The following is a 14048-nucleotide window of genomic DNA, read 5'->3' as shown; positions in this document are numbered from 1 at the left end:
GACACTGAGCCTCCTTCCCCCTCCATGTCAGGATTAGAGGCAGTGTGTGTGACTGACTGACTGTGTGTGTGTTTATACAGTTGAAGTCGGAAGTTTACATACACTTAGGTTGGAGTAATTAAAACTTGTTTTTCACCACTCCACAAATGTCTTGTTAAGAAACTATAGATTTGGCAAGTCGGTTAGGACATCTACTTTGTGCATGACACAAGTAATTTTTCCAACAATTGTTTGCAGACAGATTATTTCACTTATAATTCACTGTATCACAATTCCAGTGGGTCAGAAGTTTACATACACTAAGTTGACAGTGTCTTTAAACAGCTTGGAAAATTCCAGAAAATGATGTCATGGTCTTAGAAGCTTCTGATAGGCTAATTGACATTATTTGAGTCAATTGGAGGTGTACCTGGGGATGTATTTCAAGGCCTACCTTCAAACTCAGTGCCTCTTTGCTTGACATCATGGAAAAATCAAAAGAAATCAGCCAAGACCTCAGAAAAAGAATTGTAGACCTCCACAAGTCTGGTTCATCCTTGGGAGCAATTTCCAAACGCCTGAAGGTACCACGTTAATCTGTACAAACAATAGTACGCAAGTATAAACACCATGGGACCACGCAGCTGTCATACCGCTCAGGAAGGAGACGCGTTCTGTCTCCTAGAGATGAACGTACTTTGGTGCGAAAAGTGCAAATCAATCCCAGAACAACAGCAAAGGACCTTGTGAAGATGCTGGAGGAAACAGGTACAAAAGTATCTATATCCACAGTAAAACGAATCCTATATCGACATAACCTGAAAGGCCGCTCAGCAAGGAAGAAGCCATTGCTCCAAAACGGCCATAAAAAAGCCAGACTACGGTTTGCAACTGCACATGGGGACAAAGATCGTACTTTTTGGAGAAATGTCCTCTGGTCTGATGAAACAAAAATAGAACAGTTTGGCCATAATGACCATCGTTATGTTTGGAGGAGAAATGGACAATGACCCCAAGCATACTTCAAAAGTTGTGGCAAAATGGCTTTAGGACAACAAAGTCAAGGTATTGGAGTGGCCATCACAAAGCCCTGACCTCAATCCTATAGAAGATTTGTGGGCAGAACTGAAAAAGCGTGTGCGAGCAAGGAGGCCTACAAACCTGACTCAGTTACACCAGCTCTGTCAGGAGGAATGGGCCAAATTTCACCCAACTTATTGTGGGAAGCTTGTGGAAGGCTACCCAAAACGTTTGAACCAAGTTAAACAATTTAAAGGCAATGCTACCAAATACTAATTGAGTGTATGTAAACTTCTGACCCACTGGGAATGTGATGAAAGAAGTAAAAGCTGAAATAAATCATTCTCTCTACTATTATTCTGACATTTCACATTCTTAAAATAAAGTGGTGATCCTAACTGACCTAAACCAGGGAATTTTTACTAGGATTAAATGTCAGGAATTTTGAAAAACTGAGTTTAAATGTATTCGGCTAAGGTGTATGTAAACTTCCGACTTCAACTGTACATGCATAAGTGTGTGTCTTTGCATACTTGCGTGTTTGTGTGTTTTAAAGTGTGTCTTCACCTAGTGCTAACTGTGCAGCCTAGGCATCCCTGTGACAGTGTGTGTGTGTGTGTGTGTGTGTGTGTGTGTGTGTGTGTGTGTGTGTGTCCCAGTGCGTGTCTCTGTGTCAAATCCCAAAATCAAATCAAATACAACAGGTGTAGACTTGACCGTGAAATGCTTACTTATGAGCCCTTTCCCAACAATGCAGAGTTAAAAAGTAAGGAAAACTAGCAACAAAGAAAAGTTAATAGTAACACAATAAAACAACAACGAGACTATATACAAGGAGTACCGGTACAGAGTGTGTGTGTGTATGTGTGTGTGTCTCTCTTTCTCTCTCTGTGTGTGTGACCGCACAGGGCTGGTGTGCAGGCTGAGCTGAGGCTAGCAGGCGTCTTTTCCAGCCCGGCTGATTAGCCATTAGCCGGTGGCTGGCTCACTCTGGCCTCTCTAATTCCCCTCAGTAAGGGAATCCCTGTGCAGCTCTCCCACCCCAGCCCTTCAAAGCAATCACACGGGGGGAAAACCACGACCACACAGGCAGGCACCATCCCAGCCCTCATTTTGGGCTTACTGACCTCAGGCAGCGGAATTATTTTGTCAAACTTCCTCCGGGCCGTCTCATGCTTTCTAACCCGCTGTCATCCTATTTGTAACTGAGACTCGGACGTACACTGAGTGTACAAAACATTACGAACACCTGCTCTTTCCATGACATTGACTGACCAGGTGTAAGCTATGATCCCTTATTGATGTCACTTGTTAAATCCACTTCAATCAGTGTAGATGAAGGGGAGGAGACAGGTTAAAGAAGGATTTTTAAGCCTTGAGACAATTGAGACATGTATTGTGTATATGTGCCATTCAGAGGGTGAATGGGCAAGACAAAATATTTAAGTGCCTTTGAACGGGGTATGGTAATAGGTGCCAGGCGCACCGGTTTGTGTCAAGAACTGCAACGCTGCTGGGTTTTTCACGCCCTACAGTATCCCATGTGTATCAAGAATAGTCCAGCACCCAAAGGACATCCAGCCAACTTGACACAACTGTGGTAAGCATTGGAGTCAACATGGGCCAGCATCCCTGTGGAACGCTTTCGACACCTTGTAGAGTCCATGCCCTGACAAATTAAGGCTGTTCTGAGGGCAAAAAGGGGGGATGTTAATATTAATATTAGGAAGGTGTTCTTAATGTTTTGTACACTCCGTGTATGTCTGAAGCAGTTCTCTCGTCTCTGGTCCTGTGTGACAACAAACAGATACACAGACAGCAGCAGTGACAGTGTTATCATTTTCTACACTTATGTAACATGTAGAGCTTGTGGTTTTGCATTTGTGGTCTTACCTGTGTTTTCCCATTATTAATGCAATGGCTTAGCAGATGGTTTGCTTCTTCATTTTGAACGTTTTACACTGGTAACTAAAGTAAAGCCTTTTAAATGACCATGGTAAGGATCACAGGTTTCTGGATTACAATCTAATTATGATAAATGTACTATTACGTATTGGATCACAAAAAAATTAAAATGTTACATTACCATGTAGTTTACCAATACAATGGGTCTGATGGTGATGTGGATATACTCGGAATACATATCCCAAATGAAATAAATGATCTCACTCCAATACATTTTTATAGAAAGTTAGCAAAAATAGATAAGATATTGCTACCATGGAAAGGTAAATACCTGTCTATTTGTGGAAAAATCACCCTGATTAACTCTTTAGTATTATCCCAGTTTACCTATTTTCTAATGGTCTTGCCTAGCGAACAGTTTTTAAATTATATGAGAAACAAATATTCCATTTTATTTGGAACGGCAAGCCAGACAAAATTAAACGGGCCTATTTATATTGTGACTATGAATTCGGAGGACAGAAATGATTAAATATTAAAGCATTAGACCTATCACTAAAAGCTTCAGTCATACAAAAGTTATACTTAAATCGGAACTGGTTCTCTATCAAATTAGTAAGATTGTCTTACCCCATGTTCAAGAATGGCCTATTTCCCTTTATTCAGATTACAACCTCTCACTTTCAGTTATTTGAAAAGGAAATCATCTCCCACATATCACTATTTATAAAACAAGCCATAGAAAGTTGGTTGCAATTTCAATTTAATCCTCCAGAAACGACAGAACAAATAATGCAACAAATATTGTGGTTAAACTCAAATATACTAATTGATAAAAAACAATAATTCTTTGAAAAAATGTTTTTAAAAGGTATAATCTTCGTAAATGATATCATCGGTAGGACTGGTGGAGTTATGTCACACATGCAGCTAACAAAAACATATGGAAATGTCTGCTCTACCCAAAATTACAACCAAATAATTGCATCATTACTGCAAAAATGGAAGAGGAAAGTGGAAGGGGGAAAAAGTAAGGAACTTGTCTGTCGGCCCTGTATTAAAGAACATAATTGGTTAAAGAAAATTGTGATAAATAAAAAAGTATACCAGTTTCATTTAAGGACCAAAGGATTGACAGCCGTCCCATATTGATTGCAAAATAGTTGGGAAGAGATTTTTTACGTACCGATTCCATGGCATAGTGTTTATGAACTGACACGCAAAACGACGCCGGATTCAAAACTTATAATTTTTCCATTTAAATTATTATACAACATTCTTGCTACCAATAGAATGTTACTTATATGGGGGATACAATCTTCCCAGCTCTGCAGATTTTGCTGCAAGGAGACAGAATCATTAGATCATTTGTTTTGGTACTGTCCATTTGTAGCTTGTTTTTGGACACAGGTCCAGGAATGGCTGAAGGATTGCAATATTTACCTGGAGCTAACCCTGCAGATAGCACTACTGGGTGATCTGAAAAGTCATAGTCAATCGATCAATAATATAATAATACTTTTAGCAAAAATGTTTATTTTCAATGTACAATCTGTAGAAACAATGAGAATAGAAGGGTTCAGAACTTTTGTGAAACATCACAGTACAGTTGAAAAATATATGGCAAATAGAAATCCAATATGGATGGTGTTAAGAGATAGATGGGAGGTGTTGAATGGAGCTAAAGGAAGGGACTAATAACAACTAACAACAACAAGATAACTAATGTAAAGCATACTGTGTCCATAATAAGTATATAGGTTATAGGTTGAGAGCTTTTGTGAAAGAGCACAGTTAGAAATATATGGCATATAGAAGCAAACCGGATGGGCATCATGAAAATGATCGGAGAGGTTGAGGGTAGAGGAAGTTCAGGAGTAAAAACAAGCAAGGTAGAATTATTGTAAATGTCCATAAGGTGTATATAGTATGTATAAGTATAGTATGTATATGCTGGAAGTAGAGGCCTAAGCGTTGTTGTTCACTAGTTTACTCAAATTAGGGAAGGGGTGGTGGGGTTGGAAAGTAATAAAGGGAAATATATATTTAAGAAATAATAATAATAATAATAATAATAATAATAATAATAATAAATCTAAACAAAAACAAGGATCACAGGTTGAAAAATGCTTTGTACCTGTCCTTCGTCTACCTGCCTGTCCCTGTGTTGATCTGACTGTGTCTGTGTGTGTCTCACCCTGCAGGGCGCCCTGAGCAGCGAGCGTGACTACGAGAGCGTGGTGCTGATGAAGATGAGACAGGCAGCAGAGAGACAGAGGCTTATAGAGGAGATGCAGAGAGAGGATGAAGAGGATGCAGCCTAGTACCAGGCCCAGGCCGGGATTCAATCCAAGGTGTGTTGTCTATAAGCGCACAGTGCTTGACATTTAAAGGTCATTTCCATTTGAGTCGACAGCATTGCGAACGTCTGGGAAATTGCCTTTAAAAGGCGCCTTGTCGGTAGTGCAGTGCACAGCGCTTTAACAAGCCTTTGAATGAATCCTGGCCCCAGTCCAGCTCTGCCCAGCCACAACCCAACTCTACTACACACCTGATGTTTTAGTTTCATAAAGCACATCTCATAGTTTTTTATAAATTATCTGTTGAATAAACATCTCATTTACAGAATTTGTTTTTTCTCGTTGTGTCATTCACTGAATTATTACCAGTATGGCTCCGTTGGTAGAGCATGGTGCTTGCACTGCCAGGATTGTGGGTTCGATTCGCAGGGCCACCCATATGTAAAATGTATGCACGCATGACTGTAAGTCGCTTTGGATAAAAGCGTCTGCTAAATGGCATATATTATATTATATGTTGCCAGCTACTACTGTAATGTAATCTCAACCAGTGTACTTTTTCATCCAAACCACTTCTAAGACGAACAGGGGAACAAGAGAAGTTTATACTATGAAGGGATGTTATCGTAATGTATTGCAAAAGAACCCAAAGAGATGGGCCATCCAACACTACTAGACCAGATCTAAATGCTGCAATCATGTAATTTTCATCTGTCAGTATCACTCTCTTTTTAACTGTGAAAAGTTTTTTCATTACCATATCTTTGCAGCCAAGAGATTGAGTCATTTCCCTTGAATGCAATTTGAAGTCGTTCATTTTTGTTGTGTCTGTGAAATTAGTTGAGTCTTCCAACAGTCCAAACCACGACAATGTGATCAGAACATGGGAAAGTCATGGCTGTTCCGTGTTTAACCGGCAATTATCCTGGGATTGGAGTGGTAGGACTGTAGGCAGGTTTTATGGGAATTCTTGTGGGCTCACGTGATGAAAAGGGAATATACTCTAGAGGCCCTTTATAGTAGCGGTGGTTATGATGTTTGTTCCTTGGATTTTCTATATCTAAGGCTTTGCACCAATTTACAGAGGCCCCATGTACAGTACTGTTCAACTTCAAGGCTGTAAACTGTACTGTTGTATTTAGTATTCACCCTTATGTTTCCTTTGTCACATCATGTTTAGGGGTTGTGCTATAGTAAATACTATTAAGTGCCTCGAAAGTACCTGAACACTGAAGAGGTCATTGAATGACTGGTTGGCCAACCTAAGGCAGTGAAACCAACTTCAGTCCCTAAAATCAATAACGTGTCATTTCTGTACATCATTGGCATTCATGAACGATATGCTCATACAGTATCATGACCATTGCACTGAGTTGCTCTCTTCCCTGATTGTTGCAGTTCCAATTTCAGATGAGTTTCCCAATAGAGGCTGTTAAATGGAGGAAGAGGTCTCTTGATGTGACAGGCTACTGCTGGGAGCTCTGGTCAGGACATGTCACACTGAGCCAGACTGTAGTCACTCTGATGGGGAAACAGGGTTTTGTAACAGTCTCCTCTCTCTGTCGAACATCCAAAAGCAAAATAGATGTATTTTATTGTCCTTCGGGGGACTATGGTGTAATGGTGTCTCAATTTGTGGGGCTGTGGCGTTTCCTCCTGTCATCGTGTTATTTAGGAGCCGGGCGGTCGGTCCATCCCAGTGATCCATCTTCCCGGCACTCCCGGCCTGCCGCAGCTCTCTTACATAACAACCAGCTGTGGTGTGGCACGGTGTGGTGTGAGCCATCTGGTCCCTACGCTGCTCTGTTCCCCCTCCTCTACTACTGCAATATACACTCATCAGATGGTTCTGTTTATGCATTTGACGGTCTGCCTTTCATATCCCGCCTTTCATATCCCGGAGAGAAAAAAAGACAAAACATTCAGAGTCCAGAGTCCAAATTACAACAGAGGAAATACAATTACAGTTCCCCTTCCAGAAACACATCCTGACCGTGCCCTGTGCCAGTAGATTGTGCTGCGTGCAAATTAAATGGGAAGACATGGCGTCCCAACAAAGTCCATCCAATCAACAGGAGAAGCCCCCGGCGGCATCTTCACAGCATCCTCTCCTCCTCCTCTTCCTCAGATTCTCTGTCTGTGTGGAAGCTGGCAGCTCCTCAGACGCCAGTGGAACCTGGAACAGCCACAGTCGGGCCCGCATGGAAAAATTAGGCACCCTTTTGATATTTGGGTGTAAATGGTGGCCAAATCACGGCAGAGGCAGCAGGTCTGGTGAAGGCTCAGTGGTCTGGGGTTAGCCTCAGACATGTGCTGGCAGCCCAGGAGCTGCAAATGAGCCTCTAATGAAACCACCCAGCAGCAGCAGAAGGGTTGGCTCACACTGTCTCCACCAAGCCTCGGACAGGCCTCCTGCAGCGCTCGTCACACTCACAGGACCCAACCTGACTCTAACCTCGCCTTGTGTACTGAGCTTTGACTGGCCCACTTTGAGTCTCAGAAACCACCTAAACGCTGCAGACACGCCATATTTCTCCTGGGCCTGAGGCAAGAAGGCACTTTTCTGATGGCTCATTTACAGAGCTTTCTTTTCTTAGGAAAGAGTATCTCATTTATCCAACAAATGTAATGCTAACCATAGTATACTGACAGATGGCAGACAGGGAGATCAGACTTCAAACCTGTCCTTTTAGTATACTGTACCTCCTCGAGAGTTGAGACGTACCTCGGAACAAATCAGATACAAATGACATCAAATAATAGTCACCTTTATTATAATTTCCTCACATGCATCTCATTAATTTATATCACCAATGACAAGAAAACTACATCAATAGCTCTAATCTAATGGAATAGATTGTGTGCCCTGTTGGAGTCAGGATAAATGAATGTTTGTATGCTGGTAAAAGTAAAAGGTAAATATTTGCTTGGCCTAAAGGCAAAGTAAAATAAACTTTGAAACTGATTCATCTCACACTTGACATTCAGATTCAGTTACAGATAGTTACAAGTTGCAATGACATGAACTATACTCTACACTCAGGGAAAATTAATCTTGGACATTTGAGCTGAAATTCTTTCTGGAATGTACTTTTCTTGAGATTGTCCTCTATTTCTCAGAAGTCTGTAAACCCATTGGTATGATAGATTATGAACAAGCCACTACTCACATATCTATTTGGTATCTGCTCCAAAACATTGGAGAGAGTTTGAACGGGAGTACAAATGATTTTTGACAAGTAGCGCCATTATACAAATGCACTAATTTAAGGTCTTGAGAATAGCTCCTTATCTAAAATTCTGTACTTTGCTCCCCTAGAAGGTAGAAAGGACCATTACATTACTGAGAGAACAGTAGCAGAATTAATGTATAGAATCCTCCGCCTTGATTTGTAATGTAATATGTATAGTATAGGTTTTGTCCCTGTGGCCCCTCATTGGACGGAGGACACTACCATCACTACCTTGTGCCCGTGGCCCAGGAGGACACACTCTTAGTGTGTTGAACCCCAGTCAGGTAACTCAGTCTGTCTCCTTGTGCATGCACCACACCAGCGTCTGTCCCACGCCCGTCATCGTCACCACACGGAAGCCAATCTTCTCCAGCTTGTCCAACACCAACCGCGGAGAGTCGTCCACATGGTACTCCGAGCTGCAAGAGGCACAAAGCTTTGTTTTTCACAAATGTAAAACTCATTGTTAACTCTGTCTGGAGTGCTAACACGCAGGAGGACTCAGCTCAATGAGCCAGGATTGTGTTTTTGTGATTATTCCCTCAACACCTTGGTTCATTTCCCAAAAGCACTTGTGGCAGATCTGCAACGACAACACTTCCCTGTTCTGTGTTCCATCAGCTCTGCTGGTCTCTTCTCAAACCACAGAACAGCAGTCTCCCTTCTGCTCTGGTACAATTTTACTTTCACACCATTGTTCCATGGCTCTGTGATTGACTCAAAGGTTTGTCATGATCTTGGGCTATGAAAGTAAGAGCCATTTCCTGACAGTAAGGATGGAGTCACCAGTGACATACTGAACACTCACAAATTGTTCCCCAGCATGGTGGTTTTCCTGGCGCCCAGGTAGTTCATTATGGCTGGGTCAGAGTATTCATCTCCTACCATGGTTGGCCCAGTCTCCTGAAAAAGAACACTACATTATTGCCACTATGTCTCTTTTTTACAGCATTCAGTGTAGCAGACATACTAAAGAGAGATGTCCTTGTTGGCCTGAGGATCACTTTCTATCCTAGCTCACCTGCATCAGCCTCAATACATTTTCATGATATTTCGTTCATTAATTAGATATTTGTGATCATGGCCGTAACTACATATGAGGACACCGAGGTCCAGACCTCTAATTTTTTTCCCAAAAAAATAAGAATACAAAAATATTTTGTAAACAAAGAAAATAAATTACGGGTCAACAATTAAATATTGCTCCCAATGTTAATAAAAGCGCAGAATGCTTATATTCATTATCTGACTAAGTTCTAATCGCGCCAGCCTCTGCGAACGAGTGGAATCATGAACAGTGGGTAGTTCGTTATGTTCGCCTGCGTCTTCCGGATTTGCCTTCTGGATTTGCCTTTTTGGGAGCACATTCACCACTCTCAAACGGTTAACTCCGCCCTCTCGCGGCACAAACTACCCCAGCTCTGAGGCGGCTCAAGTAGGCAACTAGAGACGATGCTGACAGTGTGTTTGCGAGATGCTGGACAAAAGGCCATTTTAAAACCGTCCTGCCGACTGCGGTGCCTACAGACATCCAGCAAACAAAACAAAAAACGACTCTCGGAGAATGAGTCCACAACTGTCAGTCAGGTGGCTATCTGCCGGCAGAGACTTCTGTTGCCGTAACGTTGAAAGACTCCGGCCAGCTAGAAGGATGAAGTAAGAAGCTAACGTTAAACGGAGTCTACCTCAGCAGGAGCAAAAAATACGCTACTATGTTCTCATAATAACTTTGCTTTACAGAGAGTAGGCTATGGAGACTGTAAGTCGCTTTGGATAAACGTCTGCTAAATGGCATATATTATGCTATTATATTATTACAGTGATGTGGCGCTCAGTGGTGAGGCTGAGGCAGGCTGCAATGCATGCAGGAGAAGGCAGAGGAGACAGAGAGAGATGTTAGTATGTGGCTCCCCATGTGGGGCCCCCTGAGAAAATCTGTAAAAAAAAATATGTTTGAACATCTCCATGGCCTATCTTCCCTATAGGCCTACATTAAAATGCAATCAAAATGCAAACAATACAATTCTAAAAATGTCATACGTTTTTGGTGTGAATAATGTATCATATTTCCCCCCTTTCAGAGGTATAACATTATAATTGTATAGCTAAAATCGATTGAGGTGAATTAACTTAAGGCAGCCAAGGTGATAATGGCTGGGGTAATTTTTGCTTGCTTTTGCTGTTCTCCAAATAGCATTTTTAACAGTTTTTTTTCCAACTCAAACCCTGTTAAGGCCCTGTCTGCGACAGCCGAAAGTCTGACACTATAGTGGTTTTCTAACAGCAAGGTTCATATCAACTTGGCAGTGTCAACATAGCTGCTATTGTTTATACAAGTTTTTCATCATAAATGTAGAAATAAACTTTTCTATACCCCCATACCACACACTCACAAACTGAAAACAATGAATTGGTTATAGAGAGGTCTTAAATATCACTTTCCTTTGTATCCCCCTGTAGCTTTAGAATTGTGCAAAGAGTGTTGACAAATAGTGCCTCCCACAATGCAGGTGATGGCTGCAAGGTGCAGTTGGTGAGAAGCAGTCCCGTGTAGCTCAGTTGGTAGAGCATGGCGCTTGCAACGCCAGGGTTGTGGGTCACCAACATTTCTGTTCCCGCTATACACGTCTGGCTCCCAAGGGGGACCAGAATGAAAGAAAAAAAATGAAAATGTATGCACTCACTACTGTAAGTCGCTCTGGATAAGAGCGTCTGCTAAATTACGTAACATTTCAAATGTAAAGCAAGTGCAGCGACTTTATCAAAAACGAAATGACCTTTGATCAAATTATTTTTATAAAGTTCATGCTGTCGACGACGTGTAGTCGCTAGTAGGACAATTTTGAAAACCTGCAATACACTTTGAAAGGCGTGACTTAACAAGAGTGATCCACTCCAACTACTTGACGAGTGATCCACTCGAAAGGGCCCACAGACACAGGGCATTCTCATGCCGTTGCCTCTTTAAAAACTTGCAAGAAATACAAAACACTGATGCATTCTGTCCATGTCTTTCTTATAATAAACTTGTGCAAATTAATTACATTTCAATACATGTTTGAATATTGTTGAATACAGTTTTAATGTCTGGATTCTCCGCATCGCAGATTTTATAGGGCCCAAATGCATGGCAGGCCATCCACAATCTCAAAAACAATGGACCCAATATGCACATAAATAGGCCTATATATCTGACTGAACAGTGAACATGTGTTTTTCATTTGGGGCACAGTATTTTAAAAAAACACCATAAACCAGAAGCGACCTGCTATGCCCTGTAGTTTGTAGGCTATTTGTTTTGCTTCCACGTTTGTAAATGTTACAATGTTGCATAACAGGACATAGGTTGACATGTGATAAGCGACAAATGTCCAAATCGGCTACATTGTTGCAGAGCCATAGCCTGCCATTACAAAACATTTCGAGTCTAACATTGCGTGCGTCAACTACAAGCATGCATACTGTATGACATGACGAGGAGAGGAATACTAACCAGCCGGATCTGAGTACTAACGAGCACATAGGGCATCGTGGACCTCAACCGTTTAACGGGTAGTCACCCGGGAATGGATGATTAGACGGTTACTTCAGAGACGCGACAGTCCCCTTTCCAAGTTGCGCTCGCACTGACAGCGAATGCGGAAACCCCCATCGCAACGGACCAATCACAGCTCTCACTCGCAGCAGCTGTCAACAAAGCTGGTGTATGCACAGTGTGCGCGCTTGTCCAAAATTGAAGCGAAATAAAGTGTTAAAGCTATTCATTTAGACACGCAATGAAACCTATTTTACATGACAAACTGGATTGAATGTGAACATGCTTTATATTAAAAGCATATCTGATGTCATATTTAAGGCTTTTTGTTAGACCTATTAAATCAGGGGCAATCATAAATGTAGCAGCACTATTTATTTAAAGATATAGGTTTGTTTACATTTCATGGAGATGTTATCAGGGAAGTGAACTCTGGTCATCTTGCAATCAGAATGGCATGTTCATGTTTTTTCTCAGTTCGTTATGTGGCTTTGAAACGGTACATTATGTCCACTGTGGTTTCAGCCAAAACATGGATGTGTAGCAATCTTAGAGGTTTCATATATGAAGAGCTTCTTTAGGCAACAAGTAAGTTGGCTCGCATAACTAAAATAAAAACCTTGTCTGTCAAATTTCTAAGCGGTTGACCGAGTTCTTTTGTTTTTCTGATGTGTCTCCTGATTTTTTTGCTTTGTGATATTGGGAAACATGAACTTTCACCTTTCCATAGTCAAACTCATTACCTTTATCTATAGCCTACTCCAAAGATATATTTAGCTCCTTTCAGTATCCTCACTGTATTGATGAATGATGACAGTATTTACAGGTCCTAAATATTAGTCTATTATATTGTCTTTTTAGTTTTTATACATCAACGTGCTACTATACAATCCTAATCAACATGTTACTACACAGCCTACACTGTGATTTTGTCTGCATGCAGTACTCAACCACATTTTTACTGTCTAGAACTCTAATTTCCTTTTCTGAGATTTATTATTTTTTCTTTCAGAGCAGCAAAATCTCATTTGGATTAGTCTTGTAAGGCTGTGGGGGAAATGAAAGACAACCTATTGCCAAACAACAATGGATTGATAAAATATGCAATATGAATGTAATGTCCTTTTGATGTCAAAGAGGACTTGACAGACAATCGGTTTGGCTTTGCATGTCATGCTCAGTAGGGCTGGTAATTTATTGTGTGGTCACAGCTTGATATTGCTCTGATGGGAAGAGATTAAAGGGTGTGAACCAGATTTAAATGTGGTTTTGGCTGTTGTTATTGTGAAAAACAAATTAGAAAGATGTGACATGTTGTTTTGCGATTTTATACATTTCTTGGAACTCAATTTTAACAGCATGTGTCACGTATGATATATCACTGACAAATTATAACCGTGCTGTTAAATAATATGACTGCCTCAAACTTAATTGATGTCTTTATCAAATAATGTTTTCTACACTGTATTACACAGTGCATACTAACCCTAACCCAAGCTGATAACTACAGGCTACTCATTCCCATTGACACAGGTGGGAGGTTTGGTGAGAAGATTGCCACCTGCTGGCTTTGTAGACCAATGCCACCAGTAAGCTTATTCTTACCCACTCATCTGCGCAAGTGGTAGAGTTGATTTAATCACGCAGCAATGTACACACAACTATTCAGAAATGTATAGAATAGAATAATAGAATGAATGAGTTTGCAATGAAAGAACATTCAAGATGATACATGTTTCTGTGAAAGTTTCAAATTAGTAATAGTGTTAATAAGGAAAGGTGGTTTCCCAGAAAGTTTATTTTTCGTCTTTTTATCGCCCCCTGAAGAGCAGAGGAGACTTGATTCGCGAAGGAAAACAGGAAACCTGTTGGGCTGTCGCTGTTGTAGTCCAAAAACAAATGAAAGACTCATCCTGCCAAAAAAAACACTCTCTTAGAATGTGTTCCTGGGGCCCTCTGAACATCCTGTGGTTCTCTGAGGGACTTCCTGATCTAGCTCTTCTGCTGTGCATTATTAGAGCCCTGGGTCACCTTTACTGTGACCTGGAGGGACAGCAGGGCTCATCCTTAGAGCAG

The 14048-nt window shown here is 41.2% G+C and overlaps 2 protein-coding genes across 3 annotated transcripts in view; one reads left to right on the top strand and one right to left on the bottom strand.

Annotated features, from left to right (window-relative positions):
* Positions 1 to 5532, top strand: part of LOC121544953 (dnaJ homolog subfamily C member 17) — a 58051-nt gene extending 52519 nt beyond the window's left edge. Inside the window, exon 11 of the mRNA XM_041855222.1 lies at positions 5109 to 5532. Coding sequence (XP_041711156.1) covers positions 5109 to 5228 — 120 coding nt within the window. The 3' untranslated portion in view covers positions 5229 to 5532. The remainder of the gene's footprint in view (positions 1 to 5108) is intronic.
* A 2424-nt stretch (positions 5533 to 7956) lies between these two features.
* On the bottom strand, positions 7957 to 12087 carry LOC121544952 (GTP cyclohydrolase 1 feedback regulatory protein). 2 transcript variants are annotated; one of them, XM_041855219.1, is made up of 4 exons: positions 11931 to 12087; positions 10880 to 11065; positions 9246 to 9340; positions 7957 to 8856 (listed from the first exon to the last, which is right to left on the bottom strand). In XM_041855219.1, the coding sequence occupies exons 1-4, from the start codon at positions 11964 to 11966 to the stop codon at positions 8727 to 8729; spliced, it is 447 nt and encodes a 148-aa protein (XP_041711153.1). In that variant the 5' UTR covers positions 11967 to 12087; the 3' UTR covers positions 7957 to 8726. The 2 variants fall into 2 exon arrangements, with proteins under 2 accessions (XP_041711153.1, XP_041711155.1); XM_041855221.1 differs by lacking the exon at positions 10880 to 11065 and having other exon boundaries at positions 11931 to 12084.
* Between the last annotated feature and the right edge of the window lie 1961 nt (positions 12088 to 14048).

This window comes from Coregonus clupeaformis, chromosome 29 (assembly GCF_020615455.1).
Source record: "Coregonus clupeaformis isolate EN_2021a chromosome 29, ASM2061545v1, whole genome shotgun sequence".
Taxonomy (NCBI): Eukaryota; Metazoa; Chordata; class Actinopteri; order Salmoniformes; family Salmonidae; genus Coregonus; species Coregonus clupeaformis.
The sequence above is the reverse complement of the archived record's forward strand: the minus strand, read 5'-3'. Positions and strand labels throughout refer to the sequence as shown.